General features: G+C 52.2%; 1 protein-coding gene across 1 annotated transcript; it reads left to right on the forward strand.

The window, feature by feature from the left end:
• The first annotated feature begins 3,901 nt into the window (after positions 1-3,901).
• Positions 3,902-26,947, forward strand: COL6A1 (collagen type VI alpha 1 chain). Its single transcript, XM_036387319.2, has 35 exons — positions 3,902-4,041; positions 4,767-4,896; positions 6,527-6,727; positions 7,010-7,169; positions 7,304-7,426; positions 7,518-7,538; positions 7,723-7,743; positions 7,841-7,885; positions 8,143-8,196; positions 8,940-8,984; positions 9,089-9,115; positions 9,412-9,438; positions 9,534-9,578; positions 9,816-9,869; positions 10,382-10,444; positions 10,923-10,985; positions 11,148-11,201; positions 11,283-11,318; positions 11,482-11,544; positions 13,390-13,452; positions 16,655-16,717; positions 17,454-17,516; positions 17,630-17,680; positions 17,765-17,800; positions 18,359-18,421; positions 19,448-19,513; positions 19,886-19,921; positions 20,013-20,049; positions 20,806-20,814; positions 21,621-21,754; positions 22,824-22,933; positions 23,206-23,389; positions 23,590-23,764; positions 24,089-24,118; positions 24,871-26,947. The coding sequence occupies exons 1-35, from the start codon at positions 3,933-3,935 to the stop codon at positions 25,479-25,481; spliced, it is 3,072 nt and encodes a 1,023-aa protein (XP_036243212.1). The 5' UTR covers positions 3,902-3,932; the 3' UTR covers positions 25,482-26,947.
• Positions 26,948-27,348: the final 401 nt, after the last annotated feature.

The following is a 27,348-nucleotide window of genomic DNA, read 5'->3' on the forward strand; positions in this document are numbered from 1 at the left end:
GTGTGCTGGATGGATGGGAGCTGGAATTCCCCACTGGAGTGGTGGTGACCCCCTGAGGTGGCTTGGGAAGGGAAGAGTGTATCCCCAAGCAGCACTGGAAGGGAGGGAAGGCTCCCCCCAGCCAGCTCGGACACAGCTGGCAAGCAGCACAGCAGCAAGTTCGTGCTGGGTCAGCGGTTCGGAGAAGCACCAATGTCCCAGCTGGGCTGCGTCTTCTGGGGTGGCTTCGAGCCCTTAGCAAGGAGAGGGTGCCAAGGGCCATTTTGTAGGACTATCAAGGGTTTTGGAATATGGGTTGTCTCTTCCTTGGGGTGTTTTTGCAGGTGGGTGGATGCCAGACCCCCCTCTGGTGCTGCCTAGGCCTGCTCTGCCATGGTGAGATTCTCCCAAGGCACCTCTGGGAGAGGTGATGTTTTCCTGCTCAGAGGGGTTTCTCCGTTGCCTCCTCCTGCAGAGATCCACTGTGGAAAGCTGAATTATCATGAGCAGAAGCACCACAAGCCACGTTCTTTCCAGTGGGGTTTGTGGTTGGTGCAGCACCGGGCTCACAGCACAGTTGCTTCTATGGTGCAGGACTGGGCACAGAGATGGGGAGGACACTGGGATGGAGGCTGGGAAAGACAGCTTGGGGTCCTACAGCCAGTCTGGGGAGGTGCAGCCCCTGGTAACCAGACATATGGAAATATCCATCATCCCAAACATTTCCATCACTGGGTGCCCACGTCCCCAGGAGTGGGTGGAAGGTGAAAAAGATGACTCAGGCAGTTGGCAGGGCACTGGTGTGCTTTGTGTGGTTACAACCAGGGAAATTTTGGTGTTCCCTATCTGGGGCATCTCCCAGAACCATCTGAGGGGACAAAGTAGCCCCAGCTGTGACCTGGCACTCGGTCCTTCTCTGCTTTCCAAAGCACCCTTTGGTTCTGTGTGTACTGATGGGTTCAATCCTGGCTTCTCCCATGGGAATTAATTTCAGCTCCTTTCCATGTTTCCTGTGGAAGCACTATTTTCCATTTCCAAGTGAATTTGATTAAAGGGAAGAAATGGTTATATGGAAGAGTTAATATCAGAAAAACAGAGCAAACTCACTCTTTTTTCAATCTCTGGGAGAAGAAAAAGCAAAAATTCTGTCTCAAGCGTACATTTTTTTTCCAGCACCCAGTTTGGTCTGGAACTGGACTGAAAGTTTAGTGCAGTGTTGTGGTCTGAGACAGGGGAAGGAGGACACCCATTCCCTGGGGCACTTAGGTACCCTGGAGGGGCTTCCCTTGCCCATCTTCATGGCACTCCAGAGCGAGGATGATAGATGGAGGAGGTTCCCTGCTCTTGTCAGGGGGGACAGAGCCATTGGGCTCAATTTCTCTGTCCTCATCTGAAGAGGAAGGAGACGGGGACATCCTTCAGAGGCATGTGTTGTTGGATTTTGAGACATGGTGGCATGCTGCTAGTTCCACTGACTTGGGAGTGGATTTGTTTCCTGCAAAACTAGCTCACGCTCTTCCAAAGAAATAGCTATTCAATGTCCTGAGGACACTGCTGGCTGTTGTCCGTGGTTTAGCACCACAGACCTGGAAAAAACAATGATTTAAAATGCTTTGGAAGCCGGACACTTCTCCAGTCCAGCGATTTGGTGAGATGCTCCTGGAACACCATGCCTGATGACAGCCCTGGGGGGGTCAGGCCCGGGTTCCAGGCAGGGACAGGGGTCCCCAGTGAGGTGAGAAGAGCTCCCCAGGGCATACGGGGTCTGACAGGCTGCAGCTGCTCCGGGCCTTGTACAGTCAGCAGGCGCCTTGCACAGGCCATACCACGATCATTAAGTCTTTGCTGACACAGCCAGCTGGCCTCCAGCTTTCTCCATCTCTGCAGAGCTGCGCCCAACAGGGGTTGCTTTTCCCTGCCTGCAGGGAGGGGGAGGTCAGCTCTTCTTCTTGGGATAATCCCCTGTGAGGGAAGGGGAGAGAGGAAGGGAGAATGCTAAGAGGAAATGACTCTGCTGAGCTGATGCATGAAGACAGATCCCTTCCCAGCAAACCTTTTCTGGGAATTGCTGACTGGTTTTCAAAATCCTAGGAGAGTTCCCTTGTGGGAGCCTGAGGAGGTGTGTTGGAAAGCCAGATCAGGTCTGATCCCCATGAAGTGTCAGGCAGCAGGACTTGTCCTGGGCATGCTTGCTCTCTGGGAGAGCATCTTCAGTAGGTTTGAGATGTTGTGAAAATTTGCCTTGCAGTGCCCTCATCTCCTGGTGCCACATGTGCTGCCCAGCAAAGCCCACACACCTCAGTGCCTGGGTGGTTGACTGGACTCGATGATCCTTGACGGTCCCTTCCAACTCACCTTATTCTGTGATTCTGTAAATTCATGTTGGAGTGAAAAGTGTGCCTGAAGTTTTTTGGGTTTGTTAGGTTTCAGTTCAGCACATTCTGCAGATTATTTTCCACTGGTTTTGGATGCTGTTTATCCAAAGCATCATTATTTGATGTATCTGCCTATGTAGAGTGGACAGGGTCCTCCACTGCTTTAACTTGTAATCAGTGGAGCTTCTGGGTTCTTCTGAGTTGTCTCAACTTGGGACACCTCCAACAGCCAAACCTGCAATGTTTCTGCCTGACCATCCCCACAGAGATGCTGTCAGAGGACAGGCAGGGTGACAGAGGTGGCAGCAGCCCTCCATGGTCCTCCAGTGTGGCATGTCTCCTGCTGCCTCCATGTGCCCAGCCTGGGTGCAAACTTTGTGCCAGCTGGGTTTGTGCTGTTGACTCTGCTCTTTGGAGCCATCAACGTTTTATTTAATGCTTTATTTTTATTTTATTTTATACTTTAAAATGTTTTATTTAAAGCTTTTGGTGCCCTCCTGTGCTTTTGGGAGCAAGTTACAGCTGCAGCTGTACCAGGGTCAGCCCTCAGGTACTTCACCTCTCCCCCTACCCCTCCATAGCAATTAATGCTCCCACCCATGTGGGGTTTGGCAGGACCTGGGACTTCTCCAGGACTATCTCCAGATCTGGCCATAAAGAGCAGATGGTCAATCCCACCTTGGGGTGCCTTGCTGTAGAGGTCCACAGGCTCTCCTGCCATCTTACCAAGTGACAAGAGGCTCATCTCCATATATCCCTAAGGACTTGTGCTCCTGTTTCTACCCCCTGGCCTTGACAGCTTTGACCTTGTTCCCAACTCCCTGCCCTGAGCATGGCCCTGAGGAGAAGGGTTTTTTGCAATCTTGGGTGACCCTGTGGGTTTGTCCTCAGTAACAAGCCTCTCTTGTTCCTGACTGGCTTGAGCAGAAAGCCCTGAAAGTGCTTCTCCAAAACTGAGAAGAGAGTCTCTCCAAAAGTCTTTGAAGAAAGTGCTTCTCAAAAAATGTTGTGCCTCCATGGTGCCCCCATGCCCCCAGCTTCAGCTGTGCCGCGTGGTGGGGACTCCTCTGGCAGAACCCAGACCAGATGTCCTGCAGGTTGGGATGTGATGGGAATGCCTGTCCCCCTGGCGCAGCTTTCTTGTCCCAGGAGCTGAGAGGAAAATGCTGGCAGGTGTCCCAAGCTCCCCTGCTCCAGCAAGCAGCCTGAGCCCCAAAGCTGGTGGGCACTGCCTGCTCCAGGGCTCCCTGCAAGGCTTGTGGGGGTCCCAGGCACCAGTGGCTGGGCTGCCATTGCAGGTATAGTGACATCCATAAAAAGGGCAAGGAGAAATGCTTCCTAAGTTTGACTCACAGCTGACACCTCCTGATCCCTCCCTCTGTCCTCAGGGTGGAGAAGTCTCCTCCTCACCCTTACCCTCCTGCCTTCTCTTCCTCCCACAGAAACCAAGAGGAAAGCAGTAAAAAAAAATATCTTCAGCGACTCCTGCCTCCAGACTGTGGCCTCGCTCAGCTGCTGGGTTTTCCTGCCCTGCTTATTTCCTTGGATCCAGCTCGATGGTAATCTGAACCGAGAAACATGAGGGTGCGAGACTTTCTGCTCACTCTGCTGCTCCCGGCTGGCCTCCTGTGGGGGGGCTCATGTGCTCAGCGCCCAGAAATCATCACCCAAGTCTCCAGCACAGAAGGTAAGCCTGGAATGCTTTCCAGGGTGGTTTTTCTTCCCAGGATCAGCAGAGAAGCCTGACTGCTATTTCCCTCCAGACGGATGCCTCTGCTGCAGACACACCACAGATTTGTCGGGACGTTTGGGCTTGCTGAGGAGAGCAGTGTAGGATTAGAGAGGATCTGCAAGAAGTACCCCCTTTCGTGTTTTTTGGCTCTTTTTCCTTGGTTCTGTCTGGTCTGGAGTTACCCGTAGCAGTGGGATGCAGGAGAGGGGGATAACAACGGATACCAATCCAGCTGTCTGAACTATTCTGGCTGGATGCTGGCTCTTAAGGGGAGTTTATGTTATTGCTCTTTCTTAAAATTGTATTTTTGGCAGGATGTGTCAGAAAATTTTAACTTTCTTACTGCATTGATTGCTAAACTGGTTTTATTTCTTTGAGTGGTTCCTGCAGCTGCATGTTATTTGGTATAATAAGTAGTATAGGTCTTGCAAAGATATCCTTTGAATGGAAACAGGAAAGAAAGTATAGGAAAGTGTTAAATTACACAAAATTATGTTTTCTGAAAAAGTGATCTTGCTTACTCTTGATGCCAAGGGGATAAAGATGTGAAAGCATTCCCCTTAGCCCAGATCCCAGGAGCCTGCTAAGTGGGAAATGGGGTGGGCAGTGTGGGAAGCCTGGGAGGGGGAGGCGATGCAGCAGGACTGCTGGCCAATTCCTGCCTCTCCACTTCTTCCCAGACTGCCCTGTGGACCTGTTCTTCGTCCTGGACACATCGGAGAGTGTTGCCCTGAGGGTGAAGCCCTTTGGGGACCTGGTTACCCAAGTGAAAGATTTCACCAACCGGTTCATTGATAAACTCACCCAGAGGTACATCCCCCAAGGGTTTATCCAGACTGCTTTGGGGATGGAGCCTGCTGCTGGGTGGGATGCTGAGATCCCCCTGTGTGTCTGTCCACAGAAGAAAAGAAGGAAAGCAGAGATGCTGGGAAGGGGGATGGGAGCCTCTCCCCCCTCTCCCAGCACTCAGCTGCTTGGTTTTTTCTCTGTCTGTGCTGACAGCAGCAGCGTGGCTTTAACAGGGCTGCTAGCACCCACCCTCAGGAAAGGGAGGAATTGCTGGAGTGGCAGACATGGCAGCCCAACCCCACCACCTCTGGGTGGCTATGTGGTTATTGTGCAGTGCCAAAGTGATGCTGGTCCCTGTGCTTGGGCCCAGAACCACCTGGGTGCAGGGGTGGCAGTAGGGCACCTCTGGGGTTAAATTCAGCACTCACAGGGTGAGCTGCAGAGCAAACCCTCCCTTGCCACTGGCACATCCCGGCTTTGGGTGCCCCTTACCCACTCCATTCCCCAGCTTTTTATCTGTCTTCTCCTCACCCACCTCTGCAGCCACCAACCAAGGTTGGACCCTGGCTTTCCCAAGGAAATGCCCAGGGATGCCCAGGAGCACCAAAGCTCCTGGATCCCAGAGGGGGTGGTGCTGGGCTTGACTGCGGGCAGGAGATCCATGGATGCACAGGGGCACCACAAGTGCTGGAGGCACATGGGTCTTGCTGAGCTCCTCAGGGCAGCAGGAGATGTGTGCTGGTGCCCAGAGGGGCACTGTGGGGATGTCCCAGTGCTGCACCAGCTGGAAGGGCAATGTCCTATCTCAGGAGGGTTAGGAGGGGGCAGCTCACCTGTCCATTGCCCAGGCAGAAGAGTTGTTTCACAAGGCTTTGAGTGATCAGGAGCCTTGTGCTTGGGAGCAACCTGCCAGGCCTCCATGAGTGCAGCATCACTCTCCCCTGTGCTCAGGCCTGCAGGCTCAGTTCTGCAGTGGGATAGAGGGAACAGCAGTGGACAAGGCTCAGGTGGCTTTGGGACAGCTCCTGATGGGCAGAGAGAAGATGTGCAACACCACTCCTTTGGGACTGGCCCCCACTTACTGAAAAAGAAATCACATCCCTTTGGGATTGGTCCTCATATCCTGAAAAGATCTTTTTTGGGGCAATGGCCAAAGCACAGGTGGTGCTTCTTTCCCAGGGAGTCACAGGTGCTGGATATGTCAGTGCACAGAACAGGGCTGCAACACACACACACTTATCCTTCCCCAAGTCAGAGCATCCTTCCAAGGGAGGCATCCCTCTTTGATGTTAACACATCTGGCAGTGGAAAACCTCTTTGCGGGACGTTTCGGTGGTTACCTGCTTTGCACACACACACACCTGGCTATCTGGCTCAGCCCCTCCTGCCCAGCTCCAGCCCCTGGCACCTCTTCCAGAAGCCTCTCTTGCCAAGCTGTTTGATCCCTGCAGATGCCCACCCATTGCATCGCTTTGCCCTTCCACCCATGGGACAAGTTATCCTGGGGTCCCATGGTGTACTTTGCATGGGAAGCATGGCCCAGCTTTGCAGGAGAGCAGGGAACCCTGGCAAATCCCTGTTCTGCAGAGGATTTGCATTTGCTGTGCTGGTGTGAGTGAAGTGAACCCTGTGTCCTGGTGTGCCTGTGCAGGTACTACCGCTGTGACCGCAACCTGGTGTGGAATGCGGGAGCGCTGCACTACAGTGACGAGGTGGTGCTCATCAAGAGCCTCACGCCGATGCCCAGCGGGCAGAGCGAGCTGAAGAATCGCGTGTCTTCTGTCAACTACATCGGGAAGGGCACCTACACTGACTGCGCCATAAAGCGTGGCATCGAGGAGCTACTCATTGGGTCAGGCGGCGAGGCTGCAGCGGGCACAGCAGGATGGGGGTGGTGTGGCTCTGGTCGGTGGAGGGTTGGGACATCCCTGTGCATTGTGCAGAGCTGTCCCCAGGCTGGGAAAAGAGATCACAGCGTGGGGAAAGGGGTGGCAAGTTGCTCCAGCTTTGCTGGAATGAGCCACGCCCTGACCACAGACTAGGGCACTGTCTGGGGTGAGTGTCCCCAGATGTCCAACCACTCCTCTCCAGCTAAATTCTTTCAGCGTTAAATCCTGTGTTTAAACCCTTCCAGTGGTTCCCATCACAAGGAGAATAAATACCTGATTGTGGTGACTGATGGACATCCCTTGGAAGGTTACAAGGAGCCCTGTGGAGGCCTGGATGATGCTGCCAATGAAGCGAAACTCCTGGGGATCAAAGTTTTCTCTGTTGCCATCTCCCCCAACCACTTGGTAGGGACCACGCAGCAGGGATGCTCCTGGCAGGGGGTCACCAGTGGGACCATGGGACCCCCAGGGTACAAAGGAGGGGCACTCAGAGCCTGCACAGGTGCCCACAGGTCTCACTCTGCCCTCCCCACCCCCAGGACCAGCGGCTGAACATCATTGCCACAGACCATGCCTACCGCCGCAATTTCACTGCCACCAGCCTGAAGCCCACTCGGGAGATCGATGTGGAGGAGACCATCAACACCATCATTGACATGATTGTGAGCACTGCCCATGCCCTCCCCAGGCCGCCCCCTCCCCAGGCCCTCCTGTCCCTCTTAAATCCCTTCTCTTTGCTTTCTTGTCTTGCAGAAACTTAACACAGAGCAATCGGTGAGTGTCGCCCTGTGACTGAGCCTGTCCCCTGTGGGTGACCCATGGCTAGGGGGGCTTGGTGGCACAGCCCTGCCCTGCAGGCAACCCCTGTAAGCCTGGGAAGCCCCCCCCCAAGCAGGGTGCAGGCTGACCCTGCTACTGCCACCTCCTCTAATGCTGTTTCCTCCTTCCCTCTGTGCAGTGCTGCTCCTTCGAGTGCCAGGTGAGTCAGGCTTTTGAGAGCCCTGTCCCCTTCCCTCTTATCCCTGTGGTCCCAGGCTGTGCCTCAGGCTGGTCTAACCCACACATCTCTCCCGCAGCCTCCCCGAGGGCCCCCTGGACCTCCTGGTGACCCTGGCCATGAGGTGAGGGATTGGTTGTAGTTGCATTGTGGGACTGGGACAGTGGGATGGGCTCACTGGGGATGCTCAGACACCTGGAATCATTATCATTCTCAGCATCACCTGTGGGGCATGGACCCACACCATGCTCCCATATGGCCAGCACCATCTGCTCCCTCTATCTATGGAGCATTTCTGCTCCCATCCTCCCTGCTCTTCTTTCAACAGGTCATCGTTATGTTCCTGGGGATGATTAACTGTGTTTCTCTCCTGTATTGCAGGGAGAACGAGGCAAGCCAGGTCTGCCCGGCCAGAAAGGAGAGGCTGGAGACCCAGTAAGTGAAGGACCAGCCCTGGTGACTCTGCACAGGGGCTGTTTTTTGGCTGCTTGTGGCCAGACCTCTCGGATGCATCCTCCCCAGCATCATCCTGTTTCTATGGGGTGTGCAGTCATGCATGTTGTGCAGTGGGGAGGCTCCTCCTCTTGCTACAAGGCTTCCTTGTTCCTCACCCAAAATAGCCGTCCCTCCTGCAGGACATGTCTCTGACTCATGTGTGCCAGCCCAGGGGTGGACTCTGGGCTCCCTCCTGCCTCCTCTGACACAAGCACAGCAGTGTTACAGGGAAATCTTTGGTAAATAACCTGAGAGCATGAGGAAACTATTTCCCTCCTCCTCCCTCTTTTATTTTACTAGGCACACTTATTTTTGGGAGGCACATTTCTCCCACACACCTAAGCATGCAGTTACCCATCTTGTGTGCTCCCAAACTGGAAACCCCATGCCATGCATTTTTTCTTCCCAAGGGTTTTCTTCCCTTTCCTCTCAAATGACATGTCCCCAAGCACCCAGTTTCCCTCACCTCCATGAAGAGCTGGAGATGGTGGAGGTGAAGGCAAGTCCTCTTGGCTCTCCACAATGATCCCATGCTCTCAGACTAGAAAAACGAGGAGCAGAGTTATGGGAGAGGCTCCTGTGTGAGAGAATGGCAGCTGAGTCCCATATCAAGAGTCTGGGGGGATGCTGTCCAGTGGTGGTGACTGTATCTGCGTCTATTACACAGTGTTTCTGTCCCCTAGGGCAGACCAGGAGACATGGGACCTGTTGGATACCAAGGAATGAAGGTATGTGGGGTTGCAGGCTCACAGAGGTGGTTCAGAGATGGGCCACGGGCTTTGTGCTGCCAGTGTTCTCATTCTCCCATTTCCCTTTCTCCCTTCCTCTCTAGGGTGACAAAGGAAGCCGAGGAGAAAAGGTGAGGACAGCAGGGATGTTTGGGAGAGATCCCTATGTCCCCATTAGTGGTTATCCTGGGCTGGCCCTGCAGCTGTGTGGTGTTGGGGTCTCCTATGCGCCCCCACATCCACCCCTCCTGCTGGCACTGCCTGAGCCAAGAACAGGGATCCAGCAGGATCCAGTGGGATCCAGTGGCGTACAGAGGAGTGGTAAATGCCTGAGTCCTCAGACTGAGCTGGTGTGGGGACTGCACTGTGTTGGGGGGATGGATCTGCTCTGCATAGACATCTGACACCTCTGTCCTTCCCTCTGCAGGGCTCAAGAGGAGCCAAAGGAGCCAAGGTCAGACTCTGCTTTTGCATCATTTTCCTCTGTTTGACGTTTGGGAGGCACTGGGAATTTGGGAATCACTTCACGATCCTGGTACTCTGTTTCAGGGTGAGAAAGGCAGGCGTGGAATCGATGGCATTGATGGCAAGAAGGTAAATCTCTGCTGCAGGGGACTTTGCTTGGCGTGAACACCCTGGCTTTTGCCCCTCCAAAACCATTGTGGGGTCTGGTGATGAAGCCTGTGGGGCAGTGGGGTTCCCTCCCTGCAGGGCCATCCATCTGCCAGCCAGGGATGGGGCTGGAATGTCCCTTCCAAGGGTCTGGGATGATGGATGGGGTCTTCCTGGGAGTGTCACTCACTGGGGACCCCTGTTTTGGCTGCCTGACAGGGTGAAGCGGGATACCCTGGATTACCTGGCTGCAAAGGCTCTCCTGGATTCGATGTAGGTACCCTGTGGGTGCCCCTTGCATGCAGGTGAACAGCTCTGCTGTGATGGTGTGTGGAAATAGGGGATTGCTTGGAAATGTGTGATGCTTATATCCCAGGCATGGCACCTCGGGGCTGACCCTGGGGCACTCTGCCTCATCCTTGCCTGGAAGCTGTCCTCAGTTGCCCTGGGGCCACCTGACATTGCATTTTCCCAGTTTTCCTGCCTTTTCCATGCTCCCAGCATGACACATTTGTGCTGGCACCAATGTCACTGTAGTCCAGCTACAGCAGCCCAAAACCACCTTTTCCATCATTTTCCTCTGAGCTTCAGAAGTGTTTCAGCAATGTGGGTGCAGCATTGCTAGCACAGCTCCATGGTGCAGGAGTCCCTTCTGACCATATCCCTCCCGTCCATCCCCAGTGGGAGCTGCCTGCCAGGCTGCTGGGATGCTCAGTCCATGCCCAGTTTCCTGCAGATGGTGTCACCAGTTCAGGTTTCAGTGACACTGCCTTTAATTTCAACAGGGAGCTCAAGGCCCGCCTGGACCGAAGGGAGATCCTGGTGCTTTTGGACCCAAGGGAGCAAAGGTGAGTTGCTCTGCCCAGCCTCAGCTGAGGAGGGATGCAGGAGGAAGAGGTGGAAATTGCTTGCACTGATTGGGGGCAAGACTATCACAGAATCAGAATGGTTTGGATGGGAAGGGACCTTAAAGTCCACCTCATTCCACCCCCTGCCATGGCAGGGGGAACCTTCCACTAGACCAGGTTGCTCCAAGCCCTGTCCGACCTGGCCTTTTCACTAGAGGAGGCTCCCATCACCCACAGTGTGCCCACAGTTCGAGGGTGCCCACAAGCCTGGCATAAAGCATCCCTGAGATATCAGGGGAGTGCTGTGAAAAGGTGGCTTTCACTGGGAGTGGAGTAGGGAGGGATCTGTTGGGATGGGGAGACACCAAAACCCTGAAAGAGGCTTGGGGTGCACTGTGGCTCCTGACAGCTTCTGTGCTGTGGGAGCTGAAATCCACTGCTGGATGCAGTCTTGATGCTACCTTGTGTTCTTGTGAAGGGGGAGCCTGGGAATGATGGAAAGCCTGGCCGACAGGGGATTCCTGGCAACCCTGGAGAGAAGGTGGGTGAAGAAGAACCCTTGTGTGAACATCCTCTTGCTCTCTGTGAGAGGACCCCTGCTACAGCCTGAGCTTTGAAGCAGAGCTTGCCCAAAGCTCTTCAAGTGTGCAGGACTTTAATCCAGAACTGTCTGACTTCTTGTGTGCATCCCCATGCCTTGCAGGGAGCTCCTGGGAACCGAGGTGAGCCTGGACCAGCTGGAGAGACTGGTGATGAGGTGAGTTCTCTACCTGTGATGCCCATGTGTGTGCTTGCTGGCCATCCCCACCCCCTGACTACCCCTCTTGTTTCTCCACAGGGTGCTCTAGGTGAGGATGGCCCTCCTGGAGAACGGGTAAGTGAGAGCACCTCTCACCCACCCCCAGGGCAGGGGCTGGTACCCTCTGGAAGAGGAGGAGGGGGCCTGGGGCTGAGCCTGCTCAGAGGTGGGCAGTGAAGGAGGGGTTTGGCCTGCTGGGAACAGGCCCTGATTTTGTGATGCCACCCTCTCTTTGCAGGGCAGCAATGGAGAGAGAGGACCCCCAGGTTCACCAGGTGACCGTGGACCGAGAGGACAGCCGGTAACTGCACACGCAGGGCAGCCTTCTACATTTGCTTGCAAGAGGGGTGATGCTTGGAAGCTGGGGACTGGGAATAGGTGTCCAGTAGCTAACTCCACCAGCATCTGGGCCAGCAGGCAAGCTCAGGGCCTTGACATTCCAGTTTGGGAGGGATCTGCTGTTGCCCCTTTATGCTGGCAGGTGATCACCAAACAGCCAAAATCCAGAAGAGAGCATGCCCAGCAAGCCAAGAGCAAGTGAACAGCTGTCAATTCCTTCCTCACAACTGGAAAACTAGTTAATGAAGAGGAAAGGGGCTGCGTGAGCTACCAGTGACTCGGGTAGGAGGGCACAGGTACAATCAGCATCAGGGCAGCATGAGTGGGTATGGATGGAAGGGAAAACACTCTTCTCTCCCCTTTTGAGTGGGAATCACTAGGAAAGTATGTTTCCAGCCTGCTGGGGTGAGTCATCAAGCGTGAGCGTGGGAGGGACAGGCAGGAACCCTCAGCAGGCCAGGACAAACATGTGGCAAGCAACAGCCATGCCACACGTCATAGGGAGGGGCAAGGGGCGCTCTGTGCGGGTTGGGGGTGGTGGGAGCCAGAGCATCGCACAGCAGCATCCCATAATCCCGTCCACTGTTGCACCACTCATTTCCTGTCCCTGCAGCAAGGACAGCGAGCCACCAGCTTGGACGGGGGCAAAGGTCTGCCTTGCAAGAGGGCAGCTCTGGCTCAGAGGGGGCCTCTGGCAGCCTCCCCCTTCCTGTTTACTGTTCAGGGAGTGTCAGCGTTACTGCACGGGGTGTGCGGGGCAGATGTGCAGGAGATGAAGGCATGCCAGCGTCCTGCAGTTAAATTGTTCAGCAGACGATGTGCTGCTTCCTTCCAACTTTGAGTCCAAGCACGAGGCTGTGCAACCTTGCCAGAAATGTCTCAGGGCCATTTGGAAGTTGGGTTTTATATTTGCTGTTTGGCTTATGCATCTGGACACTTCTAGGTTGCAAACAACAGCTTTAGGTCGCCAACCTCTCAACTGCTTTCCCCAAATTCCTCTCTCCTCTGCCTCCCTGACTTGTTAGTTCCTGGCTATGTGTCTGGATGAGGAAGGTGCTGCAGAGCCAGCCTCGGCTTGGCAGTCACACTGCCCTGTTGAGATGCAGCTCTGCTGGATTTGTGGAAGGCTGTTCAGTGAAAGAGAACTGAGCCCTGTCCATGGGGTATTTCCTTCTACTGGAACTGATGGGGTGCAAAACCACTGAGACTCAGGTTTTCTGTGCCCTACTGTCCTATCAGTTCTCTGCAAAGAGCCTTGGCTCAGGTCTCTGAGTGTTAGCAAAGGAGAGGGGAGTGAGAGGTGAGGGTGTCTCTCTTCAACTGTGCCTCATTCCCATGGAAATCCCCTTAGCTCCATAAGGATGGCAGGCTAGAGGAAGGATGCAGGATCCTGAAAGCTGTGCTCCTCCCCATGCAGACTGCGCAGGGCAGGAGCTGCTCTAGAAGAGCAGCCATGAGTGCTGAGTGTGGCTAGTTTGGGCCCAGGGCCAGCTCTGTGTATCTGCAAAAGACGAATCTCTCCACACTTTTGCTTTTGTGGCACAAAATGGGTGGGAAAATGTCCCCTAGATGCAAGCTTCACACAGCCTTCCTCTTAGGGCTATCTTCTTGAATTCAATGTGGCCACACTAGCCTGTCTTTATCTTCCTCCATCTCTGACAGCTCCCTACTCAATTCCTGAATCTGCCTCAAATCCTTGCCTGTTTGGATGGCTGCATTTCCATCCCACTGTGGGTGCTGCACCCCTGCTCCCCATTGCACACAGGTCCCTTTGCACCCACACCTGCTCCTCTGTGTGTGTTTTCAGGGAGAGCCAGGACCACCTGGTGACCAAGGGCGGGAAGGACCCCTCGGTCCACCTGGCGACCAGGTAAGAGCTTGGTTTAACCTTCTGGATCTTGGATGGAAGTGTTTGGGACATCAGAGAGAGTGGGATGGGAAGTTTAATTAATGACACAGCATCTTGGGGCAACTTCTCAGCATCTTCTAGACCAGGAAGCAAAGCTGGTGAAGAAGGGCAGGGATTTCTATGAGAATCCGGGATATGAACAGGACCAAAAAAATGGAGACTTAGCTGCTGGGCTGTGGGCAGAACAACCTGCACACCATTTCCCAATCCCGTGGAAACAAATGCCAACACATCTGACAGAACTGGAAACTGGCAAGTGCAAGATGCAGCCACACACAAAATGTCCAGGCCTGGGGCCAGAAACTGATCACTTCACTTAGGGGTGTCAGTGACACATCTTGTGTCAATGAGGATATCCTCACATGGCCCCAGCGGTATCCCTGACACCCTTGGCATCCTGCAGAGACAGCCTCTCCCAGAGCCAGTGTTCCTCAAGTCTGCTGACTGCAAGGTGTGACTCTCCTGCTCTGGGGTCTGCCTGGGCTTTGTGTGCCTCAAGGAACAGATCTCAGACTCCACAGACTTGCTGGAGAGCAGGGGTTGACCACCTCCAGCCTGAGGAAGGCTTCTGTCCCCTGCACAGTTGAAGGCTCCTTCTTCCCAACTGATAACTTGAGGTCTGGAGGTGTTGCTGGGTCATTCCTTCATGGCCATGGCACTGGTTGCAATGGCCAACAGGATCTTTGCACCTGAGCAAGCACACTTTGACATCACCCTTGAACTGGGCTCTGTAGGACAACTCCCCTTCTACCCACACCATCAGAGTTTTGATGGATCCCAAGATAAAGGAATGTATCAAGATAAACACTCCCACACTGGCAGAGCAGGACTCCCACAAGAGGTGAAGCATGGAGGCCAGCATGCAGACAGATGTGAGACAGCTTTTAAACTCCTTTCTCCTGGCCAAGTGTTGGAGAGCCCTTGGAGAAGATCTGGAGTGCAGAACATGAAGGGGGGGGCTGTTGCATTCATATTGTCCCCAGCATGGGTGACCCCCATGTCAGACCTGCACTGTGCAGAGAAAGTTTGGCAGAATCCAGCTTGCTCAGGTGTCTTTTTGGGAGGTGGCCCTGGTGGGAAAGCAATTCTTCAGATGCGTGCATGTAACGATCCACTGATCAGTGCTGCAAGCTGGTGCCAGCAAAAGAGGCTGGGGCTGGAGCCCCAGCTGCCTCTACCTCTGTGTGGTAAAGGCACGTTCCAGGTTCAAGGCAGGAGAAAGACCATGTAGAAGACAAAAATTTGATGCAAGCGTAGTGGGGAGCCAGGCTGGGACAGATCCTACTTCCAGCCAGCCTTTCCTGTTGGGGAGGAAGAGGAGAAAGAATGGCATCTCCTATGGGCCACCAGTTTTCCCTCCCCACCACTGAACTTGAGTCAAACCCCTGTCAGAGAGGGAAGCATTAGAAAAGCAGCTCCAGTGTCTCCCCAGGCCAGAGGCTGCCCCACTGCTCCCACCACTCCAGGGAGATTTGAACAGCAGTTGCAAAGTGAGGATGATTTTTCCATTAGCTGAGGAAAAATGCTTGTGTTCGTCCAAATTAAAAATAAATGTGTAATTAGGTTTGGGTAAGAGTGGGGCCTTGGCAAACACAAGTATTTTTCAAGCCATGTTATCTGCGAGCTCTGGACCTTGGAGTGTGTTTCTCTTGGCAAGGGGAAAGTGCTCCCGCTAACCTATGACTTCCTTTCATCCTGTTTCTATCTGAGAGAAGATGAAGGCCAGCACGCTCTTTCCCTGAGCCTCATGGGACAGGTCTGGTGGCCCTTCTCTGTTCCTGGCCATGGTGCCCATCCCTTCTGTCACGTGCTTGTTGCACCCAGAGAAGTAGTGGACAAGATATACTCACCCAAAATCCTGCATCATCCATCATAAACTCCTTCAAGACCATGAGGGATTTGCGCTGTGTGGTTGCAGTGAGGATGAGAGTGGCCAGTGTGAGCCAAGGGTGCCGTGGCTCCAGCCTTGGCTGGTGTGAAGGATCACAAGTTCCTGTCCTTCCTTCCAAGATTTCTCTCTTCTGGGCTTTTGTGCAGAAATAAGGTCACATGCCTTGAAGCAGTTCAGTGCTCTGCACTGTGCTATTTCAAGTTTTCTGCACCCACAAGGACACCTTTCCTTGGGAGAAGGGTATGTATGACATGTATGGATGTTCAGCACCAGGTCTCTGCATCCCTCTGTCCTCTCCATTGCCTGAGGACTGGCTGCACACTCAGCTCCACTCAAAATGCTGCCTGAATATTTGATGTGATGGCAGAGCATCACTACCCACTCATTGTCCACCATCATATCTCACCTCCTGGAAAGCAAACCCTGCAAAGGGCTGTGAGCACTGAGTAGAAGGTGGAGGGGCTCCCTTGGGCATCTGCAGAGCTCTCAGAGAAAAGAGCACTCTTCCTGCCTCCTCTCCTGTCTCATGGTGCCTCTGGCCAGCCCTGCAGCTGGTGGAGCAAGCAGCCACTGCCCAGATGGGATGTGACAGCGTGACAGCTTTGGTCTGTTCCAGAAAACGCTGCCAGGGCTCTGCAGCCTCCCGAGAACAGAAACTCCCCAGAGCCACCCTGGCTGGGACCCAGACTTGTCCAAGCCAGAAGGCACATGGAGGTTTGTGTCACCTTCAGGGTGATGTGCTTGCACCAAGGACTGTCCTCCAGGGGCACCTGTGTCACAGCTGATGAGGTGCCACTGTGCCACACAGCTGTGCTTTGATGCTGGAAAGCATCTGCCCATCCTCCCTGGTCCTCTTCCCACCAGGTCCTCTGTTACTGGGGTGAGCTCTGAAAGAGAGGGATGGCTTTGGGGGCCTCAGCTCCCACTAAAAGCACATGATGTGTGGCCCATACCTGCAGTGTTGCACCTCAGCCCAGAAAGTTTTTGGGTTTGGTTCGTGCTCAGCAGGGATCTACCTCCCACAGGGTTTCACAGAGAAAATAGTGCTAAAGGAGGAAGGAGGAAAAGGAGAAGCCAGGCATGGCTCCTGAAGCACCTCCCCATCAGTATTCACCCACATCTATAGGTCCATTCTGAGGCTTTCCAAGGTGGACCTAACTTGCCAATGGGCACCTCTACCCATCAAACCACAAAACAAAGGAACCAGCCCTTTCAGGGCAGGAGTGGCAGCAAGAGAAAGCCTCTTTGAGAGAACTTTCTGTGTTTCCCTAGGGTGAGCCTGGACCTTCAGGACCCAAAGGCTACAGGGGAGATGATGGCCCCCCTGGCAGTGAGGTCAGTGCTGCTTCATCATCGCTTCTTCTGCAGGGAGGGGATGCAGGGATGTGCAGCAGGTGCTGCCCATTAGGGCTTTCCCCAAATCCCATGGATACTGCAATGCTATTCAACCTATTGGTACAGGCTCCAGTACTGGCTTCCCGGCAGACACATCCAGGCATTTCCATGGGTCCTTCAGGCCACAGCTGCCTTTTCCCCCACCTCCCTCAGGTCATTTTTTGGAGAGGTTATAGCTACACCACAAACCACAGAGCTTCCCATCACGAGAGCTGGGGAAGATGCTGTCTGGGGGCAGCCACCTGAATCTGCCAGCAGCAGGTTTGATCCCCAGGGTGGGGAGCAAATGGAAGCCAAGCATAGCTGTTGGCTTACATAGAAATCCTAGAACATTTGATCCTAGTTTGAATCCTAGTTTGGGTTGGGACTGATCTTAAAGCTCATCCTGTTCCCCCCCCTGCCATGGGCAGGGACACCTTCCACTATTCAGGTTACTCCAAGCCCCGTCCAACCTGGCCTGGAACACCTCCAGGAATGGGGCAGCCACAGTCTGTCTGGGCAACCTGTTCCAGCCTCTGAATAAAGAACTTTCTGGCATCAATCCTCACATTGCTCTTGTATAAGCAGAACACCTCCACAATGGGCTCGTTTTGGTAGCTGGTTGCCTCAGAAGTCATTGTTTTCCCAGCTCACATGATGATGTGCAATGCTTGACTCCTTCTTCTGCCTCTTTCAGGGTCCAAAGGGATTGCCTGGAGCACCTGGGCTGCCTGGGGACCCTGGGCTGATGGGAGAAAGGGTGAGTGATACTGCTGGGGAGATACACTGTCCAAGGAGACCAGCATCCTGCTGCCATGCTATCTGAGGGGGTCTGCATTTCTTTATCTCATTTGTGTCTGCCTTCCTTTCCAGGGGGAGGATGGTCCTCCTGGGAATGGCACAATTGGATTCACAGGTGCCCCAGTAAGTTTTTTGTGCTGCCTTGAAACTGTAATACCATTATGTCTACTTGTCCAACCTAACACAGCTCCTTTTCTCCATCCCCAGGGGCAGCCAGGAGACAGAGGCAACCCTGGCATTAATGTAAGTGTGCAGCTTCCTCAGCTACACAGGATTTACCCTTGCTGGTGGTTTGGCACTTGGAACTTCTCCATCAACTGCATGTTGGAATGGGCTACCTGAAGCAACCTGCATCTCCAGAACCCTCTTTTCTCTCTGCCCACCTCTCCCTGCAGTGGATGCTTCCAGTGGAAGTGTCCTGCTCTGGCTGTAACACCCAGGGGCAGCAGCTTGTGCTGGGTGCTCTCTGAAGCAGTCCCAGAGCCAGAGTTTGGGGTTGGGAATGTCACCCAGGGGAGCTAGATAATGCTATGCTGAGGGATTGATTTAGTGTTGGGTTAATGTTTGGATTTGATCTTAGAGGATTTTTTCCAACCTAAACAATTCCGTGATTCTGTAGCAGTGAAAGCCACCAAAGAAGTTCTCGTCATCAAGAACACTGAAATCTGGTGCTGGGAGCCTGTGTGCTGCTCTCCCCCCCTGTCCCAAACCAGCTTTCATGAGGTCACCAAATACCAGCACCAACTTCACCACAATAGCAACAGCTAGTCACGCAGCAGACTCATCCATACTGTTTTTCAGGGAACAAAAGGCTATGTCGGACCTAAAGGTGATGAAGGGGAAGCTGGTGACCCTGGCAATGATGTGAGTAATCATGTGAATCCTCTCTTCCTATGAGCACAGTGCAGGAGCCTTGGGCAATGATGGGCCAGAGGTCATCAGATTTTGTAAATCTTCAGCCTTTGCCTCTGAGCAGTGACTGATGGATAGCAATGGGAGCTCCCTGCAGGTGTTCATTCTGTGTCTGACAGCTGGCAAACCTGCACATTTGTTAAGGTGAGGTGAGCATCACCTCTGCAAGGCTTTGTATGCTTCCAGGTGGCACTGATGATGATGGCACTGGTGATATGAGCTTTATCACTGGCCCATGGAGGGAGATTTACCCAGTGTTCCTTCCAAGTCTTCATTTAATTGGGTACAGCAACCTCAGATAACACTTCAGTAGTGAAGCAGGGCTCATCAGACATCTGGAAGGAAAAGTGTTGTGCGGGAATCCTTAAAATCAGAGGGCTTTGGTAAAGCTGCGAAAGGCAGGCCTCAGAGACAGCAGGACTGTGATTAGAGCTAAGCAGTAGCCATAAGATTCATCAGTAGAAAAGTTATATAAGAAGTAGAAAGAAAGGATGAATAGAACAATGGTCTGTGTATTAAAGCTTGGATACAATAACTCATTAAGCTACAGAAAAGTTTATCTAGTGAGATATTAGGAAGTTCTAAGCTTAATAATGGAGCTCTGTGCATTGTATTTTAAGGTTTACAAGTAGGTGTTTTATTCTAAATAAGCAAGCATTGTTTTAACTAAAGGTACATGTGCTCATAGTGTTTGGATAGAAGTACTGTCAATATGCTTTTGCTTTGTGTGATTGGTCAAAAAACTTTTTAAATGAGTTGTAACATTGAGTTCTTTGTCTGCTGCCGGGGACGTGAGCTGCTGGCATCTTCCCATTGCCATAACCATGTAATGAGACTGATGCTGGAAGATAAACAGCTCGAGACGCATTCCCCAGCAGTCCCGTCCCATTTGTGATTTGTACAGAGACCCCCAGCCAGCACCAGTGCTGCCCCCTGACACACACAGATTTATGAGTTTTGGTTTTGTTTTCATTCCAGAACCTGACCCCTGGGCCCAGTGGCATCAAAGGAGCAAAGGGCCACAGGGGACGTGAAGGTCCTCCGGTAAGTAAGGATCCTGTCAGGGTTGGTCCCAGTGGCATGCATCCCACCATCCCTCCATCCATCCCTCCATCCCTTCATGCTCTGGGTGCTCTGGGAGGAACACCAAGCCATGCATACACTGTGTGTGCTCACTGCCTTCCCACCTATGTGTGCGTGGCACATATGGAAGTGGATCTCCTCCTTCCACCTCCATGCCGCAGCAGGGAATCATGCAAACAAGCAGATATTCCTTCTCCAAGCCCAGTGCAGGGGACAGCAACTGGGAAGCCAAGAGGCTTTTCACAACTCTGCATTACTTGGCAAGGTACCATTAGAGTACACCACAGATAGGACTGACTGCTCCTGTAACTCCTCTGTGCTTCTTTTTGACAGGGACCACCAGGACCCGTGGGGCCTCCAGGACCAGATGTGAGTGGGGCAGGATTGGGGTGCTGCCTGCTGGCCTGCTCTATGCATTGCTTTTGCTGTTAATCAAACATTTCTTTTCCTCTGTTTTCAGGAATGTGAAATCTTGGACATCATCATGAAGATGTGCTGTGAGTATCCCTGTAACTCTCCTCCCACCCTGCTCAGTGCCTTGCAAAGCAAGAGGCAGCTGCTTTTCCCTGTCCTCAGGCAGTGAAATGCCATCCATGGGCATCTCTCCACTTTCATGAACCACAATTAAGTGTCCTTGATCCACAGACCTCCAACTCCATCTCTAGAGTAGCTCATACAACTGTGTCTCACTTGTATGTGGCATAGACTGGTTTGTCTGTGGTTCTGTACAGGGAAAACATGAGAAAAGTTGTGTAGAAGTCCTTGAGTGGCCCATTTTGCAATGCTTTTTTTCCCTAAATATCATGGTCTAATATTCCCCCCTGGGAAGCGGGGGGCTGGTTTAGGGTGTCCTGCCATCGGGAGAAGCAGCACGTATTTCCTGCAGAGGACTTCTGGCCCATGGCCAGTAATGAAGTGCTGGAAGGACACAGGGTACATGGAGAACTGACTTTAAGCTCTATATTCTGGTGATTTGCTTAGCTTTTATTTTTGTTTAAATAAGAATGCATCAGCATGTGCATCAGCAGACACAGAGCTGTGTGTGTGTGTGGTGCTCCAGGTCAGGGCATCACAATCTGAAATGGGAAAGAATCTGGGTATTTCAAGTGGGAGAGAAACCTCCATGAGCTTGGATTGTCCAGGCCAGGTGTCTGTGGGTTTGCAGAGACACAAACCTGCAGTCTGCATTAGGGTGTGAAAAATCCTTTTGTCAAGAATTTTAATGTTGTCTCTTTCTCTCCCTTTTCCTCTAGCTTGCTGTGGTGAGTGTTACTTGGCAAAGTTGCTCTGCAAACATTTGCTAGTCCTTCTCCTTCCTTGCACCCCTCCCCTCCCTGCTCTCACTACATGGAGATGTAGTGAGAGCCTTCGAGGGAGAACCAGATATGAGCTGGGCAAGGGAGGGCAAGAAGCAATCTCTGAGAGTGCCACACAGATTAGAGGCTGATGTGGCTGGGTTCTGCAACTGGAAAACAGCTGTCAAGGTGCCCTGTATACCAGCAGGGTGGATTTTCTCTGCCCGTTTTACAGTTGGGACGTCTCTTCTGGGCACACTGTGGATGTAGTTCTCTCCTCTTCATTCAAAATCTTGTGCTGGTCAGCAGAGGAATGTGCTGGGCTTTATTCTGTGATGCTGCCCTGATAGGTTGGGTTTGCAGTCCAAAAGCTTGACAGGAGAGCCAAGGGCACATTATATTCTTCAATAATGAGAAAGAAGGGAGCAAACTGAGTCAGCCTCCAGCCCACCAGTGCCACCTCTGTCCTGCTGGACTGGGTGAATGGAAGAAATGAGAAGGCTTATGAGGGAATGGGTTATGGAATAATTACTGGGTGGTTTACGGGTGCTCACAGCCTGAAAATGCCGCATGTCTTATTAGGGAGCAAATGCACATGGGAAAAATTGTAAACTGGCTCTCAAGTCTCCTATGCAGCTATTTTCCTGCATTGTTTTACACCGTGCTTTGGGGCTTAGGCACCCAGCTGGGCGGGCCTGCAGCAGGCATCAGCTACTTCCTTTAGAAATGCTTCCCTGAAAAACATGTCCTTCCACTCCTGTGCCTTGCTCCAGAGTGCACCTGTGGTCCCGTCGACCTCCTGTTTGTGTTGGACAGCTCAGAGAGCATTGGCCTGCAGAACTTCCAGATTGCCAAGGACTTTATCATCAAAGTCATCGACCGCCTGAGCAAGGATGAGCGGGTCAAGGTGAGATTTCCACTGAGTGCTGTGAAATCCTTGTGTGCACTCACTTATTTTTCACTGCAGGTGGGAAAATGGGGAGGTGCCCCCACTCCAAAAAGCCTCCACCAGGCTTGGCTTCAATCTGGGGGTGGGTCTTCCCAAATTCATAAAGTGATGGAGATTAGACAGCAGATCCTTGTCCCAAAATAGACATTTCACTCTATTTGGGCAAAAGAGATTCTGTTTCCTCCATGTCCCAGAGCAGATGGTGCATTGAGCATTCAATCAGCCTGATCAATCAGTGTCTCAGTCTCTCCCTTGTTCTGATGAGCATTTCAGGCGTCTGGAGTATGTTGGAAGTTTCCATCTCCCAAACTTGGATTTAGGTCACCCAGTTAAGCAGTCTAATAAAAATTACCCTTGCAGCCCAAACCCAGCAATACTGTCCCCATAGTGAGTCTCTCAGTCTGAAGAGGGACACAAATGCTTGCTCTTCTTCCTGCCTCCTCTCTGGTAACCTGCTGTATGTTTTATTTACCTCTATGATTTGAAGGGCTGTTGAGGATCCAGACTTTCCTGAAGGTATAACCAGCCACATCTAAAGCACATAATCTGCTGTTGAATACTAGTGTGGTGGGGATACATGGGGCTTTTTGGATGGCAGAGCCAGTAATAAGCAGAAAAGGTAGAGCTGGGTAGCAAAACCACTGTGTTCGAAGAAAACCAGGAGTCTTGAAAACATCTTCTCATGGAACCATAGAATCCCCTGAGTTAGAAGGGACCCAAAGATCAAATCCAGCTCCTGACTCTTCACACAGGACAATCCCAAGAATTCTACCATGTGCCTTAGAGTCCAGTGGCTTCTGTTGAGACCAGTGAGCTGTGAGATCTAGGTTTGGGTCTCCTTTTCATTTACTCTCACCAAATTGGTCCCAATGTGCATCCACTCCTGGTGGGGCTCTGCCTGCCCAGAATAAGGCAGAAGAGAATCAGAGCCTGCATCAGAAAGGCAGGAGAAACCATCAGCAGGATTCTGAGACTCTGCATTCCCCTGAGGTATGTGCCCCTAATTGGTTTCTGTTCTGTCCCACAGTTTGAAGCTGGGGAGTCCCGTGTGGGCGTTGTGCAGTACAGCCATGACAACACACAGGAGCTGGTGGCCATGGGGGATGCCAACATCGACAACATTGGAGCCCTCAAGCAGTGAGTCTGTGGGGTCTGGCCCAGGGGAACCTACTCACCCCCCATCCTCCATATCCAGGCCAGCAGCTCCTGCAGCTGCAATGATCTAGATGTCCTTTAGTGGAAGGTAGTGGCTGGTGGCATCGTAAGTGGTGCTGAGGCTAAAATAAGGAGCTCGCCAGTTTTCCACCCAAATCCTCATGTGGGGGTGTCTGCCTGGTCACAAGCCATGTTCTTACTCCTCCAGTACCCATGGGCAAGGCTGGCAGGATCACTGGTGTCTGTCCTTGCAGGGCAGTCAAGAACCTGCAGTGGATTGCTGGGGGCACCTACACTGGCGAGGCCCTGCAGTTCACCAAGGACAACCTGCTGCGGAGGTTCACATCCGACAAGCGCGTGGCCATCGTCATCACAGACGGGCGCTCTGACACCCTGCGGGACCCCACCCCGCTCAACTCCCTGTGTGATGTCACCCCGGTAAGGGCATGGGGGACCTGCCATGCGGCAGCTGTGTGGCGCAGTGCAGGCTCTCTAGGCGTCTCCATGTCCTTGCTACACAAGGCTAGGGCAGGGGCACAGGTGTCACTAGAAGCACTTTCACAAAGTGGCAGGCATACACAGTTATGAATGCATTAGATGATGAATGCATCCAGTGATGGACTCGAACTTCCCCACAGGTGGTTTCCCTTGGGATTGGTGACATTTTCCGGAACCCTCCAAATCCAGACCACCTGAATGACATTGCTTGTTTAAGCAGACCAACCAGGCCAGGACTGTCCATTCAAAGGGACAACTATGCTGAGCTCCTGGATGACACCTTCTTGCAGAACATCACCTCGTACATCTGCCAAGGTGGATGAAAGGCAGTGGCTGAAGGCAATGGGAAAGGTGGTGAGGGATGCAGGATGCCCTCCGTTGTGTCTCCTCAGTCATGCTCTTAAACAGGGACAAGGGTATCTTGTGTCTCAGAATACTTTGTGGTCAGGTCCCCATCCTCACCTGCTGCAGGACATGTCTGTCCACACCATTTTTCATGCATGTTTATAGCCTTTGCACAGATGGCAAAGGTGGGTGTTCACCTTCTGGAGGGGAACTTCTGTCCCTTCTGTGGATCTGTGGGACAAGTGGTTTTTCTGGGCCAGCTGGTGACATTAATCTCTCTTATATTCTTAACAGAGAAAAAATGTCCTGACTACACCTGCCCAAGTGAGTATTGACTCCTCATGCCACGCTGAGGGGCTGTGGGTGGTGTGATTGGGGAAGTGGGAGCTTTTGTTTGTGGGGATGCACAGCTTGGACACCTCTTGCAATGGGGATGCTACTGGTCTGGAGAGGTGAGCAAAATCTGTCAGACACTCTCAGGGTCTCTCACACACACATACCAGCCCAAAGCAGCTGGGGAAAAGCATAGATGGTTGTTTCTCTGACATCTCAAACCTAGAGAGGAGGCTGTGAAAGATCGCAACCCTCCCAGGTTTTAGCAAATGACCTCATTACCTGCTCCTACTATCTAGTAGTGGAAGCATGAGCAAAATTAGTTCTGTGGCAGGGATATTGGTGAAAGGTGCTTGAAAAGTGAGAACAGGGGGGGTTTTAATGGAGTACACCTCCATTAAAAGGAGCATAATCAGTCCTCAGAATTTCCATGGAAAGAAGGGAAGTGAGGACAATGAAGTGGTTCCCCAGACACACAGGGAGAGCCACTGTGTTTAAACAAGAGTCACTAGATTATCTCAGCCAAATAAACATGTACAGCCTATCCTAAACCAAATAAAAGAAGGAATGAATGGGTGAAAGGACAAGTGTAGGACAGCACTGGGGCAGGGGAAAGAAAGCTAGCACGAATGGAGATTTCCCAAGTCTGACAAGACAGGAAGCCTGTGAGACAAGCCAGTGACTTCACTGGCTTTCCATGGAAGAGTCAAAGTGTAACAAGCCCTGGACCTTTCCCCTTGCAGTCACCTTCACTGGGCCAGCTGACATCACGCTGCTGGTGGACAGCTCCACCAGTGTGGGGAGCAAGAACTTTGAGACCACCAAGAAGTTCGTGAAGCGGCTGGCAGGGCGGTTTCTGGAGGCCAGCAAGCCTACTGACGACTCCGTGCGCATCTCGGTAGTGCAGTACAGCGGCCGGAACCAGCAGAAAGTGGAAACTCAGTTCCAGTACAACTACACGGTCATTGCCAAGGCCATTGACAACATGGAGTACATGAATGATGCCACGGACGTGAACTCTGCTCTGCAGTTCATCACAGAGATGTACCGCCGCTCTGCCCGCACTGCGGCCAAGAAGAGGGTGCTGGTGTTTTCTGACGGACACTCCCAAGGGATCACAGCCAGGGCCATTGAAAGGGCTGTGCAGGACGCACAGAAGGCTGACATTGAGATCTATGTGCTGGCAGTGGGAAGCCAAGCCAATGAGCCCAACATTCGTGTCCTGGTCACAGGGAAGAGCGCAGATTACGATGTGGTTTACGGGGAGAAGCACCTTTTCCGTGTGCCTGACTACACCTCTCTGCTGCGTGGTGTCTTCTACCAAACTGTGTCCAGGAAGATAGCTGTTGACTGAGCATCTGGGTGGGTTTCTGCCAAGGCCATAGCTGCTTCTGTCTCACCTAAAAAGGAAAACCAACAAAGCAAAAAAAATATTTAACCTTATTCTTGACCAACCTGAGGAATTTACATCTATGCAGATAACCATAGTGCCACAGCCTGGCTGTACACAGTCCCTTCCCTTCTCTCTCTGCTTCATCATCTGTGTCTCTATTCTGTTATCCTCAAATTCCCTTGCTGCCCATGACTGCCTTCCCTCCCCACTGAAGGAAAATACAAGCACACCTAGCAATAAGCCATCAGAACACAAATACCAACCTCATCCCACTGTGGTTTTGCCAAGAATCAGGATGAGGGCTTTTGTACCACTAAGATCTAGCCTGGCCTCTTAAGGCTGTTTATTCTCTTTTGAGCTACCTTTTTTTTTTTTTTTTCATTTCCTTCTCTCTTTCACATACCAGTTGAGCACTTGCCCAGCTCATCATGATCCTAACCTAATGCTGTGCTTTGAGTGAAATATTCACACTTCAGCAAGCTTTGAGAGGGGATCGTTGTCACAGCTGGCAAGTTTGGTTCATATCTCCCATGCCTGGGGAGGAGGGAGGGCTGGACTGCACTACCCAAGCTGTGTGCAAGCGTGTCTGGCCTCCAGAGCCAGGGCATGGGACACTCACTTCCCAGGGCTGGGATAGAGGTGGGTGGTGAAGCATCCCTCAGAACTGATGCTCCCATTCAGGGCAGGGAGGCTACACACCAACCAAAGGAAAGATGGGCAGCAGCCTTTCAGGAGGGGGGAACCCTTAAAAGAAGCAACATAACTGCACTCCTTCACTTCCTGATCTCATGGTCCTACAGTGAAACCAGGAACCTCATGAATAACCTGATAACTTGTTTTATGGGTCAAGCTCCATTCTGGAAAATCTCTCTGAGCCCAGTTAGTGGGATGTTTTTTTAAATTTTTAATTTTTTTTTTTTTATTTTAAAAGAGTGAAGCTGACTTATTCCCAGGAAACTCTCTTGGAGTACTGTTTCTATAGGACCACCTAGGAGTTAGGCACCTGGGCCCTAGGGGAACCCACTAACTGCACTATATATTGAATTAAGGCCTCATCCTCAGCCCAGAGAAGTCAAGTGAAAGGCTGCCATCATCTCCCAGGGTCTTTGACTCACACTCTAAGATATATTGACAAAGGTGCTATCACTTATGTGGGTGATGTGGACCCTTGGTGTTTACACAGTTGTTTCTGGTACCACACTGAAAATGTGGTTTGGCTGGGTGAGATATTATTTCAGCACTTCCACTGGTGCTCTTGCTATGAATTCATGCACTTCAGAGAAACCAACAGCGACTGCCAGGTATCAGGACCCCAAACTCTTTACCTTGTATCCAAAACCCCATTGTACCAGTTAGCTTTATTTTATGCCTGTGTTTTACTAAAATTGTCCACTTTGGAAATTTGTCAAATAAATTGTTTTCCACAATCTCTTTGGGTGTTTGTCTGACTTGACTTCCTCCCTCCCAGGTCTTGATTTTACATCCTAAGAGATCTCTAAAAGCTCCTTGGGACCCCACACATCTGTGTCCTGGGGCTTGTCACAGTTTTTCACTGTAGATTCCTGCAAAGTGACTTGTTCCCCAGGCAGTGGGGACATTCAACAGGACATTGTCTCATGTCCTCCTCTTAGTCATGCTGCCTCCTGGAGCGCTGGTGACACCTCATTCACAGCTGGAAAGTCTGAGGAGCAGCTCTGGAGTGGCTCTGTGGGTGGCAGCTGTTTTTGTCAGATGTCCTGCTCTCCTCTCCATGGAAAGTCCGGAAAAAATGCCTTCATATTTGCCCTAAGAAAGGCAGGTTTTGTTACAGCTCAAGCAGCTCAAGAAG

The sequence above is a fragment of the Molothrus ater genome, chromosome 7, assembly GCF_012460135.2.
Source record: "Molothrus ater isolate BHLD 08-10-18 breed brown headed cowbird chromosome 7, BPBGC_Mater_1.1, whole genome shotgun sequence".
NCBI lineage: Eukaryota > Metazoa > Chordata > Aves > Passeriformes > Icteridae > Molothrus > Molothrus ater.